Source organism: Camelina sativa, chromosome 2 (genome assembly GCF_000633955.1).
Source record: "Camelina sativa cultivar DH55 chromosome 2, Cs, whole genome shotgun sequence".
Taxonomy (NCBI): domain Eukaryota; kingdom Viridiplantae; phylum Streptophyta; class Magnoliopsida; order Brassicales; family Brassicaceae; genus Camelina; species Camelina sativa.
Window position 1 is genome coordinate 12,808,388 of NC_025686.1, and position 13,208 is coordinate 12,821,595.

General features: G+C 38.8%; 4 protein-coding genes across 5 annotated transcripts; 3 read left to right on the forward strand and 1 right to left on the reverse strand.

Moving 5' to 3' along the window:
• LOC104751369 (mitogen-activated protein kinase kinase kinase ANP1-like) lies at positions 904-1,824 on the forward strand. The gene has a single exon (XM_010473301.1). It carries the CDS (start codon positions 904-906, stop codon positions 1,822-1,824), a length of 921 nt encoding a protein of 306 aa, XP_010471603.1.
• On the forward strand, positions 2,478-3,260 carry LOC104751379 (probable serine/threonine-protein kinase DDB_G0270146). The gene has a single exon (XM_010473312.1). It carries the CDS (start codon positions 2,478-2,480, stop codon positions 3,258-3,260), a length of 783 nt encoding a protein of 260 aa, XP_010471614.1.
• Positions 8,868-11,869, forward strand: LOC109124761. 2 transcript variants are annotated; one of them, XM_019234968.1, is made up of 3 exons: positions 8,868-8,981; positions 9,181-9,562; positions 9,640-11,869. In XM_019234968.1, the coding sequence occupies exons 2-3, from the start codon at positions 9,216-9,218 to the stop codon at positions 11,564-11,566; spliced, it is 2,274 nt and encodes a 757-aa protein (XP_019090513.1). In that variant the 5' UTR covers positions 8,868-8,981; positions 9,181-9,215; the 3' UTR covers positions 11,567-11,869. The 2 variants fall into 2 exon arrangements, with proteins under 2 accessions (XP_019090513.1, XP_019090514.1); XM_019234969.1 differs by having other exon boundaries at positions 9,253-9,562.
• Positions 11,889-13,202, reverse strand: LOC104723279 (mitochondrial adenine nucleotide transporter ADNT1-like). Its single transcript, XM_010441616.2, has 3 exons — positions 13,059-13,202; positions 12,802-12,951; positions 11,889-12,281 (listed from the first exon to the last, which is right to left on the reverse strand). The coding sequence occupies exons 1-3, from the start codon at positions 13,197-13,199 to the stop codon at positions 12,063-12,065; spliced, it is 510 nt and encodes a 169-aa protein (XP_010439918.1). The 5' UTR covers positions 13,200-13,202; the 3' UTR covers positions 11,889-12,062.

Sequence of the window (13,208 nt, forward strand, 5' to 3'; positions counted from 1 at the left end):
TTTTTTTTTTTCGTAAAGGAAAAGCTTTAGAGACCGTAAGGCTCTCATACCATATAGAGATTTGTAGAAGTGATATCTTATTACATTGAAAGGATCGGTATTTATACAAGGGATAGGAGCTAGAGTATCACATTACAATGAATGCTAATATATACGAATATCTATAATTACAACCTTAACTTACTCAATCATATCGTAAATCATATCATCAATCATTCATATGATTGATATCAAGATATCCTCAATAAGGAATACTGCAACACGAACACAAGCGACCATGAAAATTGTTGATCAGTGTAGTAACAACGGTTTAGACTTAGACGAGGAGGTTTTCAGGCGGCTTGATACAAACATTCAGGGATATGCTCGTGTCGTGGACATTTAATTGTTAACTACGAGTTTGTCAAGTTCATCCAATCAACACCTTGCCATCTCAATATTTATCATCTCACATGAATTTTAAGATAACATAAGTCTTAGTAGTTCAATCTTTTACAATAAAGATAAATCTACAATTGTGTGTTTGAAATTTGTAAGTAATAAATGAATACAATATAAACTGGATAATTTGTAATGTCTCAACCGCTTTTGAAATCCATAAACTGTTTCAAGTAATAACTTTTTATTTGTTGTAACAAAATTTCCATTTAGAAAATATATTAGGAATAAGGAGTTGGTCCATCCATGGTGGATTGGGAAAATTTCCTTTTTTTTTTTACACAAACGCGTTTCCTATCCCAAGTCGAAACAGGAGTCAGGAGTGAAACAACCGACTTAATTAATTAGGTCTTATAAATAGATTGGTATCGCACTCTATTATTGAACCATTACTACAATTGTTTCAGAAGAAAACTCAGAGATCGAAACAAAACCTAGATTTAAAGAGAGTGTTAATTACGTACCATGGATAGGATGATGAGAAAACCTCTGCGTGTAGACGAGTCTTCGTTGAAGCATGTCTCTTTTGTTGGCAGAGGAAGCTTTGGCTGTGTCTCTCTCCAACACGATTCTAACTTCCGACTCTACGCAAAGAAGTCATCTTCTTCGTTCAATCAAGTGAAGGATTTCGATAAAGAGGTTAGGATCATGCTTTGTTTCCGCAATCATCCACGCATCGTCCAAGCCTTAAGCTCTGCTGTTCACTTATCCGCCCCACCAGAACAAAGATGTCACATCTATACGGAGTATGCCTCCAAAGGCACTCTCTTCAATATGATCTCCCGGTTTCGTGGGACGCCGATGCCTGAGAATATGATCGGACGTGCCGCTTTTATGATCCTACAAGGACTCGACGCTCTTCACTCAAACGGCTACGTTCACTGCGACCTCAAGCCAGCCAACGTCCTCGTCTTCCCTTCCACCACTGTTGGAGAGCCATGGGATCTTAAGCTTGCTGATTTCGGTTTCTCTAAAGAGCCTTGTACGGATTCTAGGTCGTTGTTTCATGGTACGGAGCAGTACATGCCGCCAGAATCTCTTGGACCTGACGGAGAGATGGGATCGTCGACCGTTGATATATGGTCTCTAGGGTGTATGATTATTGAGATGTTTGGAGGTTGTCCATTGAATATGCCAGACTGTTACATGTGGAGGCTTCCAATACTTGTATCTCCCGTGGCAGACGACTTCTTGATGCGGTGCATGGCTTTGCAGCCGTCACGTAGGGCTACCGCGGCAGAGCTGTTGAGTCATCCATTTGTTGCGCAAAAAAACTGTACTGTTCCAATATTCACAGAGATGCCTCTGTATCCTTTCTCAAGGCTTCCTCCCTGCATAATGAACAAAGAGATGGAAGAATATGCTAGACTTGGAGTTGTGATTTGAAGACCTCAAACTTTTTTGATTAACGGTGGAGAGATGAGGCCTGAAGAGAAAGGAGATTCATGTGTCGGCGGCTAGCTGTTAAATTAGGGTTCGATAGTTTAATTTAGGTTCGGTTGAGTCTGGGCTTTTAACTGGTTGCCCCCATGGTTTTAGTTTTTCTACTTGTGAGAGTATGGGCATTGGTGTATACTTGGTTTTGGTCCCCCAATTTTAATAATATTATTATGAGAGTTTCTTATTTTTAGTATGAGCATTGGTGTCTATTTGTATTTGATCTCCCGAATAAATTAATAATATTTTCAAAATTTAGAAATTTTATTCAACTTAAAAAACAAAAACAGAAAACATAAAACATAAAAAGAAAAACAAACATTTTATTCAACTCATAGAAATTATAAAATTAATCTTCATTATCTTGAAGATATCCAAATTTAGTCCAAATATGCTCAATCAAATCATGTTTTAGTTGGTCATGGGCTTGTTTATCCCGAAGTCTTGTTTGACGAGTAATCGTAGTGCCGATATTTGAACCCACACCGGCGGCACCAACGGTATATGTTTGATCCACATGTTCTCCTTGTTGAAATTCAGAAACAATGTTTCGGTAACTGTATGCATGGCGTTCATCTTCGACAATCATATTATGGAGTATTATGCATGATCTTATAACATTTGCCATNGATAAAGAGGTTAGGATCATGCTTTGTTTCCGCAATCATCCACGCATCGTCCAAGCCTTAAGCTCTGCTGTTCACTTATCCGCCCCACCAGAACAAAGATGTCACATCTATACGGAGTATGCCTCCAAAGGCACTCTCTTCAATATGATCTCCCGGTTTCGTGGGACGCCGATGCCTGAGAATATGATCGGACGTGCCGCTTTTATGATCCTACAAGGACTCGACGCTCTTCACTCAAACGGCTACGTTCACTGCGACCTCAAGCCAGCCAACGTCCTCGTCTTCCCTTCCACCACTGTTGGAGAGCCATGGGATCTTAAGCTTGCTGATTTCGGTTTCTCTAAAGAGCCTTGTACGGATTCTAGGTCGTTGTTTCATGGTACGGAGCAGTACATGCCGCCAGAATCTCTTGGACCTGACGGAGAGATGGGATCGTCGACCGTTGATATATGGTCTCTAGGGTGTATGATTATTGAGATGTTTGGAGGTTGTCCATTGAATATGCCAGACTGTTACATGTGGAGGCTTCCAATACTTGTATCTCCCGTGGCAGACGACTTCTTGATGCGGTGCATGGCTTTGCAGCCGTCACGTAGGGCTACCGCGGCAGAGCTGTTGAGTCATCCATTTGTTGCGCAAAAAAACTGTACTGTTCCAATATTCACAGAGATGCCTCTGTATCCTTTCTCAAGGCTTCCTCCCTGCATAATGAACAAAGAGATGGAAGAATATGCTAGACTTGGAGTTGTGATTTGAAGACCTCAAACTTTTTTGATTAACGGTGGAGAGATGAGGCCTGAAGAGAAAGGAGATTCATGTGTCGGCGGCTAGCTGTTAAATTAGGGTTCGATAGTTTAATTTAGGTTCGGTTGAGTCTGGGCTTTTAACTGGTTGCCCCCATGGTTTTAGTTTTTCTACTTGTGAGAGTATGGGCATTGGTGTATACTTGGTTTTGGTCCCCCAATTTTAATAATATTATTATGAGAGTTTCTTATTTTTAGTATGAGCATTGGTGTCTATTTGTATTTGATCTCCCGAATAAATTAATAATATTTTCAAAATTTAGAAATTTTATTCAACTTAAAAAACAAAAACAGAAAACATAAAACATAAAAAGAAAAACAAACATTTTATTCAACTCATAGAAATTATAAAATTAATCTTCATTATCTTGAAGATATCCAAATTTAGTCCAAATATGCTCAATCAAATCATGTTTTAGTTGGTCATGGGCTTGTTTATCCCGAAGTCTTGTTTGACGAGTAATCGTAGTGCTGATATTTGAACTCACACCGGCGGCACCAACGGTATATGTTTGATCCACATGTTCTCCTTGTTGAAATTCAGAAACAATGTTTCGGTAACTGTATGCATGGCGTTCATCTTCGACAATCATATTATGGAGTATTATGCATGATCTTATAACATTTGCCATTTTGTATTTATCCCATAAACGAGATGGATTTTTAATAACGGCGAATCTAGCTTGCAAGACTCCAAATGCACGCTCAACATCTTTCCGCACAGCTTCTTGTTTTTTAGAAAAAAGAGATTTTTTCATACCTTGTGGAAGTCGGATAGATTGAATAAAAGTGGCCCAATTTGGATAAATCCCATCAGTGAGATAGTACGCCAAATTGTACTCCCTTCCGTTGACAACGTAGTTGACTTCCGGAGCTTGACCGGTTATTATGTCATCAAAAACATTAGATCGATCAAGAATATTAAGATCGTTCATAGTACCTGGAGCTCCAAAAAAGGCATGCCATATCCAGAGGTCATACGAAGCTACCGCTTCCAACACGATTGTAGGTTTTCCGGTTGACCGTGAATACATGCCTTTCCAAGCAGTGGGACAATTCTTCCACCCCCAATGCATACAGTCAATGCTCCCAATCATCCCGGGAAATCCACGCTGTTCATTCTGATAGAGTAGTCTTTCTAGGTCCTCCGGCGTTGGACGTCTTAGGTATTCATCTCCAAACACTTGGATGATGCCGGCGGTAAACTTGTGCATACATTTCCGAGCTGTTGAAGCACCAATTTGTACATACTCGTCAACACTGTCAGACAAACTACCATATGCCAATTGACGAATTGCTGCAGTACATTTTTGTATAGGTGATAGACTAGCCTGTCCAGTTGCATCTTGGGTTTGGCGGAAATATTCGATTTTGGTAGAGAGACGTTCAACAATACGCATGAACAATGGCTTGTGCATGCGAAACCGTCGCCGGAATAAATATTCTGGAAATGTTGGAGTGTCACTGAAATAATCATTCCAAAGATTATTGTGGCCTTCTTCCCGGTTTCGCTCGATAAATATCCTCTGGTTTGGCTGGTTTCGTTCCGGAATAATATGCGAAGCATCATAAATATTTTCTAAATAAGCATCAAAATTATCACCATCATCTCCTTGGTAGTGATAATGAGCATCATCTGCTTGGTAGTGATAATGGTTTGAAGATGATCCCATTTAAAAAAAAATTATTGGAAAGAGTAAACTTGTGTTTAAGAGAAAGAGAGAGCTTGTATTGAGGATAAAAGATGAAATGACTTGTATTGAGAAAAGAATGAGATAGTGTGAATGTTTTTTGCCAAATTGATCTGGACGCATATATATAATGAAAGCCAAAATGATCTTCTATGTGCACCCCGTGATTGTATTTTTCTTTGGTGTTGCATTTTGCTCTGATTGAAATGTGTAACCCGTGACATTAAAAATAAATACTTCCAAGAAACAAGTACATCCTTTACGTGTTTAACAGGTACATAATGCCAAGAATCAAAACCCGTGAGTTATACAACTTTTACAAGTATATAATGCCAATAATCAGAACTCATGAGCCTCAACATACTCACTCTTTTATAACCCAAGTCATTACAAAACAAGAAATAAGATTAGCTCTTACACATCCGAGTAGTTACATAACACACATCCGAGTTATTACATGAACAACATACCAAGAAGACATAACACAATAGCCATTACACCAACAACCAGGACATCAGTTACATTTCTAAACCTATTCTCTTTACGTAGCTCAGAAAAAGCATTTTCTAACATAACCAGCTTCTGTTCTATGGCATAACTCTGATCCCTAACATGATTGATATATGATTCATAGTCATTGAATAAGGTTAAATAATCTACCTTCTGTGACAAACACATATTTAATATCAGAAATACTGAGACACTATCTTGTTCATAATAATTTCTTCACTCGCATTCAAGGGTTCTTTTTTGGCTAAGAGAGTGTCTAGAATGGCCAGCTTTTGTAGTTTCTCCTTTTCAGCCAATTCCTCTTTCTTGACATCCTACATGCTCTTATACTCAGCAAGACTCTTCGTGTTTGTGGACTGAGCATTATTTCTTTTTGCCTTTGCAGCTTTGACCCCTTCTGGCCTATTCTCACAGTCCTCAACATTGCAGTTTGATGATTGTGAACCTTCGGCAGCTGGTTTCCTCTTTGTTGCAGGCTGAGATAGAGACGTGTTAATAGCATTAAGGCTTAGCCATTTCTGCTCATTCTTTAACAGACACCAACAATGTTCAAGGTTAAACCTCTTCTTATGCTCAGCGAAGTAGATTTCATGTGCATTCTTTAGGATATCAATTTCCGAATGACCAGAACTGTTCAGTCTCTCTGCAGCTGCCATTGCCGCACAAAACTTGTTAGTTTGGTCATTTATCTTGTGCCAACGCTGCTTGTAATGTGTCACCAGCATCTGTTCACCACTATTTCTAGCATGAGGAGTGTCAGCATAGTACCGGCTAATCCTCGTCCAGAAGCTTCCTCCCTTTTGTTGATTAGACACAATGGCATCCTTTGAAGTGTTGAGCCATGCAGAGATCAGGACTTCATCATCAGCAGGTGCCCATGTCTTTCTCTACTTGCGCTCCACTGGTGTATCTTGAGAAAGAGGTGGCGCCTCAGAAGGTTGTGAGCTGAAAGGAGGCATTTGTGAGCTGTTCTGTCTAGAAGGTTGATAACTTTCAAAACAAAAGTTTTCATCTCTACCAACGGATTCTTGACTGTTAAGCAAGTTTAAGTAAGAAGAAGACTGATAATATGGATTCGTAGAATCCATATGAAAATACTTAGAGAATGAGTATATAGTAGAAGGGATTAGCTAAGAGAATGAGTATGGAATAGAAGGGATTAGCTAAGAGAATGAGTATAGAATAGAAGGGATTAGCTAAGAGAATGAGTATAGAAAATACTTAGAGAATGAGAGAGATTTATAATGGAAATAGAAAGAAGATGGTTGGGGTTTAATAGGTAAAAATGTAACTTGCAATAAGTTACAAAACATAATGAGCTAACAACCACAGTCTAATCACAATTTATGACAAGTACAATTCAAAAACAGCTATGAAGTACTCGTTAATGGCTCATTCAATTTAAAGATGACAAAAACGGATATGAAGAAGAAAGATATGAAGTTACTATCTACACGGTTGGTGTCTTTACTTACAAGTACATAGTACATCCTTAGTCACAATTCAATTTATGTAACTAATACGCATGAACAATGAACAAACCATACAAAAATGTCACCCAACAAGAAATCATAATCAAGAATCAAGCATATCAATTAACCAGACTATCTAACTACAGATTACTAGTCTCTTGCCCTAAACATTACACAGCTAGTTTGTATGAGTTACTACCATATCTTAATCTGAGGTAAAGGGATTCAACTTTTATGAGTTACAACTACTTTTGTTAAGTTACTACCAGAGAATAACCTTTTGCTAAATCGATAATCCTACACAAAAAGCTATGAACTAGCTATACACAGAGACTAACCCTGAAGCAAATCATATATATCTCAAATTGGAGGAAGAAGATATACCTTAAATTTCGCACAATTGAACCGCCGGACAAGCTTCGGGAGACACAGAAGTTGGAGATCGTCTTGCAATTGGTGGTCCTTCGTCGCCGTCGAGATGGAAGGGAGGATTCAAAAACTTCCTCTCGAGATTTCGTCCGGTCTTAACCCTACCCAAAAACGCCAGACAAGCTACGGAGGACACATAATTTGGAGATAGGCGTGAAATCGGTGGAAAAGAGGAAGAAATCCACGAGAGAATTTCGTCGCCGTCGCCGTCGAGATGGAAGGGAGAATTTGAAAAGCCCTCTCGAGATTTCGTCCGTGTTAACCCAAACCCAAAGACGCCGGACAAGCTACAGGAGACACAGAAGGTGGAGATAGGCTTGAAATCGGTGAAATCGGTGGAACAGAGGAAGACATCCACGAGGGAATTTCGTCGCCGTCGAGATAGAAGAGAGAACTCGAAAATTAATCTATCCGGATTTCGTCGATTGTTAACCCTACCCATAGACCAAGGCCAATCACAACCTTCCATGTCTCCAAGTACACGATAGAAAAACGTTGCGTTTTAAGAATCGTTTTTTAGGTATTTGACTTTATTTTTTATTTTTTTTTTTTAAACAAAAATCGGGGAACAGTTGAAAATAACGCCGATGCACATGCTTTGAGTTTTTCTTTTCGTTTGCTGTGTCATTGTTGCTACTCAGCGGCCTACTCTTATTAAAGTTTAGGCAATAGGTTGGAGTCATTATAATATCCTTCATCGTTTGAATATAAAAAAAGTTATAGTTTTTAGTTAGATTTTACATAGTTACATGAACTTTTTTCATATTATATTTTGTTACTTTTTAACGTCATGTGTGGATCGATAAAACCGGTCCATAAAAAAAAAACACAATTTTGGCTTATTAATTAATGGTTTTTTTTTTCTCTTCTGAAAATTAAAAGATTCAAATTTTAAAGGAAAATCCTCTTAAAATACCACTAAAATTTGTCTAATTAAAAAAGATTATCATAACCCCCTTAAAAATATTTAACATGCTGAGTTAATTGGAATTCTACCAAAAAAAAAACATGCCGAGTTAATCCGTTTTGAAAGCCCTAATCTAATTAAATCTTTGATGTAGAAAACGCACCGTTTTGAGTTTTGACCTTTAGGCTATGAATGGCAATAAGTTTTTCATTGGTTTTTAGTTTTTAGATTTTGGTTTTTGGATTTTTGTTTTTAAATTTTTGGTTTTTGGTTTTTGCTGTATATTTAAAAATTAATAAATTAAAAAGTCAAAAATAAAAATTTACGCTGGAAAAAAAGGTTTTCCACAAAATCTCAAATTTATGGTTTTTAGTTTTTCTTTGAAATTTAGAAAAACCACTTAGAAACTAGTTTTCCTAATTTTTAGGGAATCCAATTTTTGAAAATGTTGAATGGTAAAGAAATAGATTTTCAAAAAATCAAAAACCAAAATCAACTTAAAAATTAAAAACTAGTTATCATTCAAGGCCTTATTCTTCTTTCTTCTTCGCTTCTGCATTTGTTTCTCGAAGCAAAAAAAAAAAAAAAAACTCCGACTTTCAAATTTGCCTGAAACGAGAACTCAGTGCTGTGGTCTATCTCTTTCACCTTGGCCTTATCAAAAGGTACACTTTTTAACTACCCAGCTTAGTTTTTAGGGTTCTTAGTAATCAATAATATTCAATTTTGGATCTTAGGGTTCCGTAATTTGAGATTCCTTCTCGATACATCTTGTAGCCTTGCGTTAGCTGATGATTAGAAATCCCAATTTGACAATTTCATATTCACTTAATTGTTTGATTTTGTTTATTCTACTCAAATCAGATTCCTTTTTGCTGTAAATTTTAAGGTTTTTGGTTATGGCGACGAAGAAAGTGATAGCTATATGTCAGTCAGGGGGAGAGTTTGTGACTAATAAAGATGGATCATTAGCTTATTCCGGTGGTGATGCTTATGCCATAGACATCGATCAAGACACTTCCATGAGTGATTTCAAATCCGAATTAGCTGAAAATTTCGGGTTTAGTTGGGAGACTATGACACTTAAGTACTTCCTCCCTGGAAACAAGAAAACTTTAATTACCATCTCTAAAGATAAAGATTTCAAACGCATGGTTAGCTTCTCAGCAGACGCAGCAAATGTCGAGATATTCGTTTTACCCGAAGAAGCTGATGCCAGGAACGTCTCCAACATGCCAGCTAGTCGGTGGGTGTTTCTTGTTTTCCACATCTTGTTTCTCTAACATTGTTTAAGTTTGGTAATGACTGATCTGTTTTTGGCAGATCAAGTAGGACGACTGCATCGGAAGCAGTGGTACCTGTAGCTTCTGCAGGAGATATAGTCGTGGGGGATGATGATATGATAACAGATGACTTTCAGATTGAAATAGGAATGATGCCTGAAGAAAGCAGTCCTTTGCCTGGAAATTTTGTTTTGACTGACGAGAAACAGCATATAAAAGCCGCGCAGCAGTGGGAAAACGCAATCACTGGTGTTGATCAAAGGTTCAACAGCTTTACAGAGTTCCGAGATGTGTTGCACAAGTACTCGATCGCTCATGGGTTTACTTACAAGTACAAGAAGAACGATAGTCATCGTGTCTCAGTCAAATGCAAGGCTCAAGGTTGTCCATGGCGTATCACTGCGTCGAGGCTTTCGACTACGCAGCTGATTTGCATCAAGAAAATGAATTCAAGGCACACGTGTGAGAGAGCGGTTGTGAAAGCTGGGTACCGTGCAACAAGAGGTTGGATTGGAAGTATTATCAAGGAGAAGTTGAAAGCCTTTCCGGATTACAAACCAAAGGATATTGCAGAGGATATAAAAAGAGAGTATGGGATTCAACTGAATTACTCACAGGCATGGAGAGCTAAAGAGATCGCTAGAGAGCAGCTTCAAGGTTCTTATAAAGAGGCGTATAGTCAACTTCCTTCTTTCTGCGAGAAGATCACGGAGACAAATCCTGGAAGTATCGCCACTTTCATGACAAAAGAAGATTCGAGCTTCCATCGCCTTTTCATATCGTTCTACGCATCAATATCTGGGTTTAGACAAGGTTGTCGCCCTCTCCTTTTCCTAGACAGCGCTGTCTTGAACTCTAAGTACCAAGGGGTTATGCTTGTTGCTACAGCTCCTGACGCAGAAGATGGAATATTTCCAGTAGCTTTTGCAGTTGTGGATTCTGAGACAGAAGAAAACTGGGTTTGGTTTTTGGAGAATCTCAAATTGGCATTGGCCGAGCCTCGGACAATCACATTTGTCGCAGATTTCCAAAACGGTCAGAAGAATGCATTGCCGCTGGTATTTGAAAAAGGACAGCATCATGCCTATTGTCTGCGTCACCTAGCCAAGAAATTAAATACGGACTTGCAGGCGCAGTTTTCTCATGAAGCAAGACGGTTTATGCTCAACGACTTCTATGCTGCAGCTTATGCTACACAACCCGAGGCATATTACCGTTCCTTGGAGAATATAAAAAATATTTCCCCTGATGCTTACACTTGGGTTATAGAAAGTGAACCATTCCATTGGGCAAATGCTTTGTTTGAAGGAGAGAGATATAACCACATGAACTCCACTTTTGGGCTAGATTTCTACAGCTGGGTTTCCGAAGCACATGAGTTGCCCATAACGCAAATGATAGACCAACTTAGAGCAAAGTTGATGCAATCGATATATACCCATCAGGTACAATCCAGGGAATGGGTTACAACCCTAACACCAACCAACGAGGAGAAGCTACAAAAAGAAATAGAACTTGCAAGGTCACTTCAGGTTTCAGCGCCTCACAATAGCTTATTCGAGGTTCATGGTGAATCCCTCAACTTAGTTGATATCAATCAGTGTGATTGCGACTGTAAGGTATGGAGAATTACTGGTTTACCATGTAGCCACGCAGTTGCAGTGATTGAATGTATCGGGAAAAGCCCTTATGATTACTGCTCCAGATACTTTACCTCAGACAGTTACCGTTCAACGTATGCTGAGTCCATTAACCCTGTCCCTAACACCACAATGACGATGATGATGGTGGAGGAACCGCCCGTTGAGGGGGTTGTTTCAGTTACTCCACCGCCCACAAGACGAACACCACCAGGGAGGCCAAAGAGTAAGCAGGTGGAACCACTAGACATGATCAAGCGTCAGCTCCAGTGTAGCAACTGCAAGGGTTTAGGACACAACAAGAAGACCTGCAAAGCTGTATCTTAAGTGTAGAGATAAGAGTTTTGTAAAGAAAGGAGACGGTTAGGACAAATTGTAGTAATAGTTATATTATAGAACTTTATATAGCTGATTTTGCCCAACTTTTTGGATTTAATTCTTGTTGGTTGAGTTTTTGGAGTGTGATCTTTTAAGGGTAAAGATCACAGTCAGGTTGAGACCAAAGCGAATTCCTAAATGGCATCAAACTTGATGGGAGATTTTACAGCAATTGTGCAAATACATTTTGTTGTATTGGATTCGATGGTTTCCCAATCTTATAACATTTTTTTGTATGCATATTTTAAGTCACATTTGAATTGCAAATCTGTATAAATCCGCCTCACTTGTTAGAAAATTCCATAGTTGCCAACAACACGTTTATTTGTATAATTCCAAAAATGATCAATGGTCATATGATATACTTAATGCACCCGCGAATGGGGCCTTTGCGCCTATAATGAATGCTAGAGACAGTAAGATATAAGTGTCACAGTAAAACTCTCTACCAAGAAATTGATTCCAACCAGTCGGAGGTAAACTCGTAGGCCACAAAGGTAACAGCACCAGCAGGAGCAGCTTTCACAGTCGATGGCACAATGCCTTTGTACAGACCATGCCAGCCCTCTGATATCATTATCTGTCTAAGACCGTCTAACATGTTTCTGTATGCACGTCGTTCCACTCGGGCACCATATCTTGGATGTCTCTGTAGACCTTCAATCTGCAACAAAAAGAGTCTTTCAAAATCTTTCTGACATTTCTATCATCTCATGTTTGAAGGCAACTCCAATTTCATCGCCATGGAGATCAACTGGGAAGTGCTTTTATTATCTACGGAATGTTTCACACAAATTTGAGTTTTCTTTCTAAAGCTACAGTGACAGATCAAGTGGAACTTAACCACCAAACAATAAGTAAACTCTCCAAGCACATACCATAGTGCAGCAAATATGATATCCTAGTCTGAGAAAGGTCCACAAGGATACACAAAAAACATGGAACCACGTGTACATGATAAGTCCTTGGGCTAGTTCATTGTAGGAGCATTGTAATTACCCTAGCTGGTTTGGGAGAATGAACTGAGGTTTTCATGATTTGTCTAGGGTTGAGGTAGAGTAGAGATTCTCTATATCAAGTCTCTATGATGTGTAGTGCTTAATGATGTGAAAATAAAGAGTTTACTAGATTTGAATCCTATCAGATTATCTTTTCAGAGAGTCCATTGGGTAAGATTAACTGACCTGGAATCGTTTTTTGACCACATCGAGAGGATGACAGACAAGCTTGGCGCTAGTGCCAGCCCCAAGCCCACAAACAAACAGCTGGAAGCTGGAAAGGTTGGTGTCCGTGTTGATCGGGTTTTTGGAGGCTAAAATATATCGATTCCAGTCCTGTTAAAAAAAAAATCAAATGACCTTGATTGTCGCCAGAAACAAAAAAAAAGGACAGAGTTTTTATATAAACATCACACATAAGAGATATATTGCTCTGCTCTTACCATCATCCAACGCTTAAACATATCATATGTGCCAAATTGCAGGCCGGCGTATGGCACAATCTCAACAAGAGTTGGTGTTAATCCATTATACAATCCTCTTATGCCTCGAGACTGAATAATATCGAAAAACGCAGACCTCATTGTTGGATA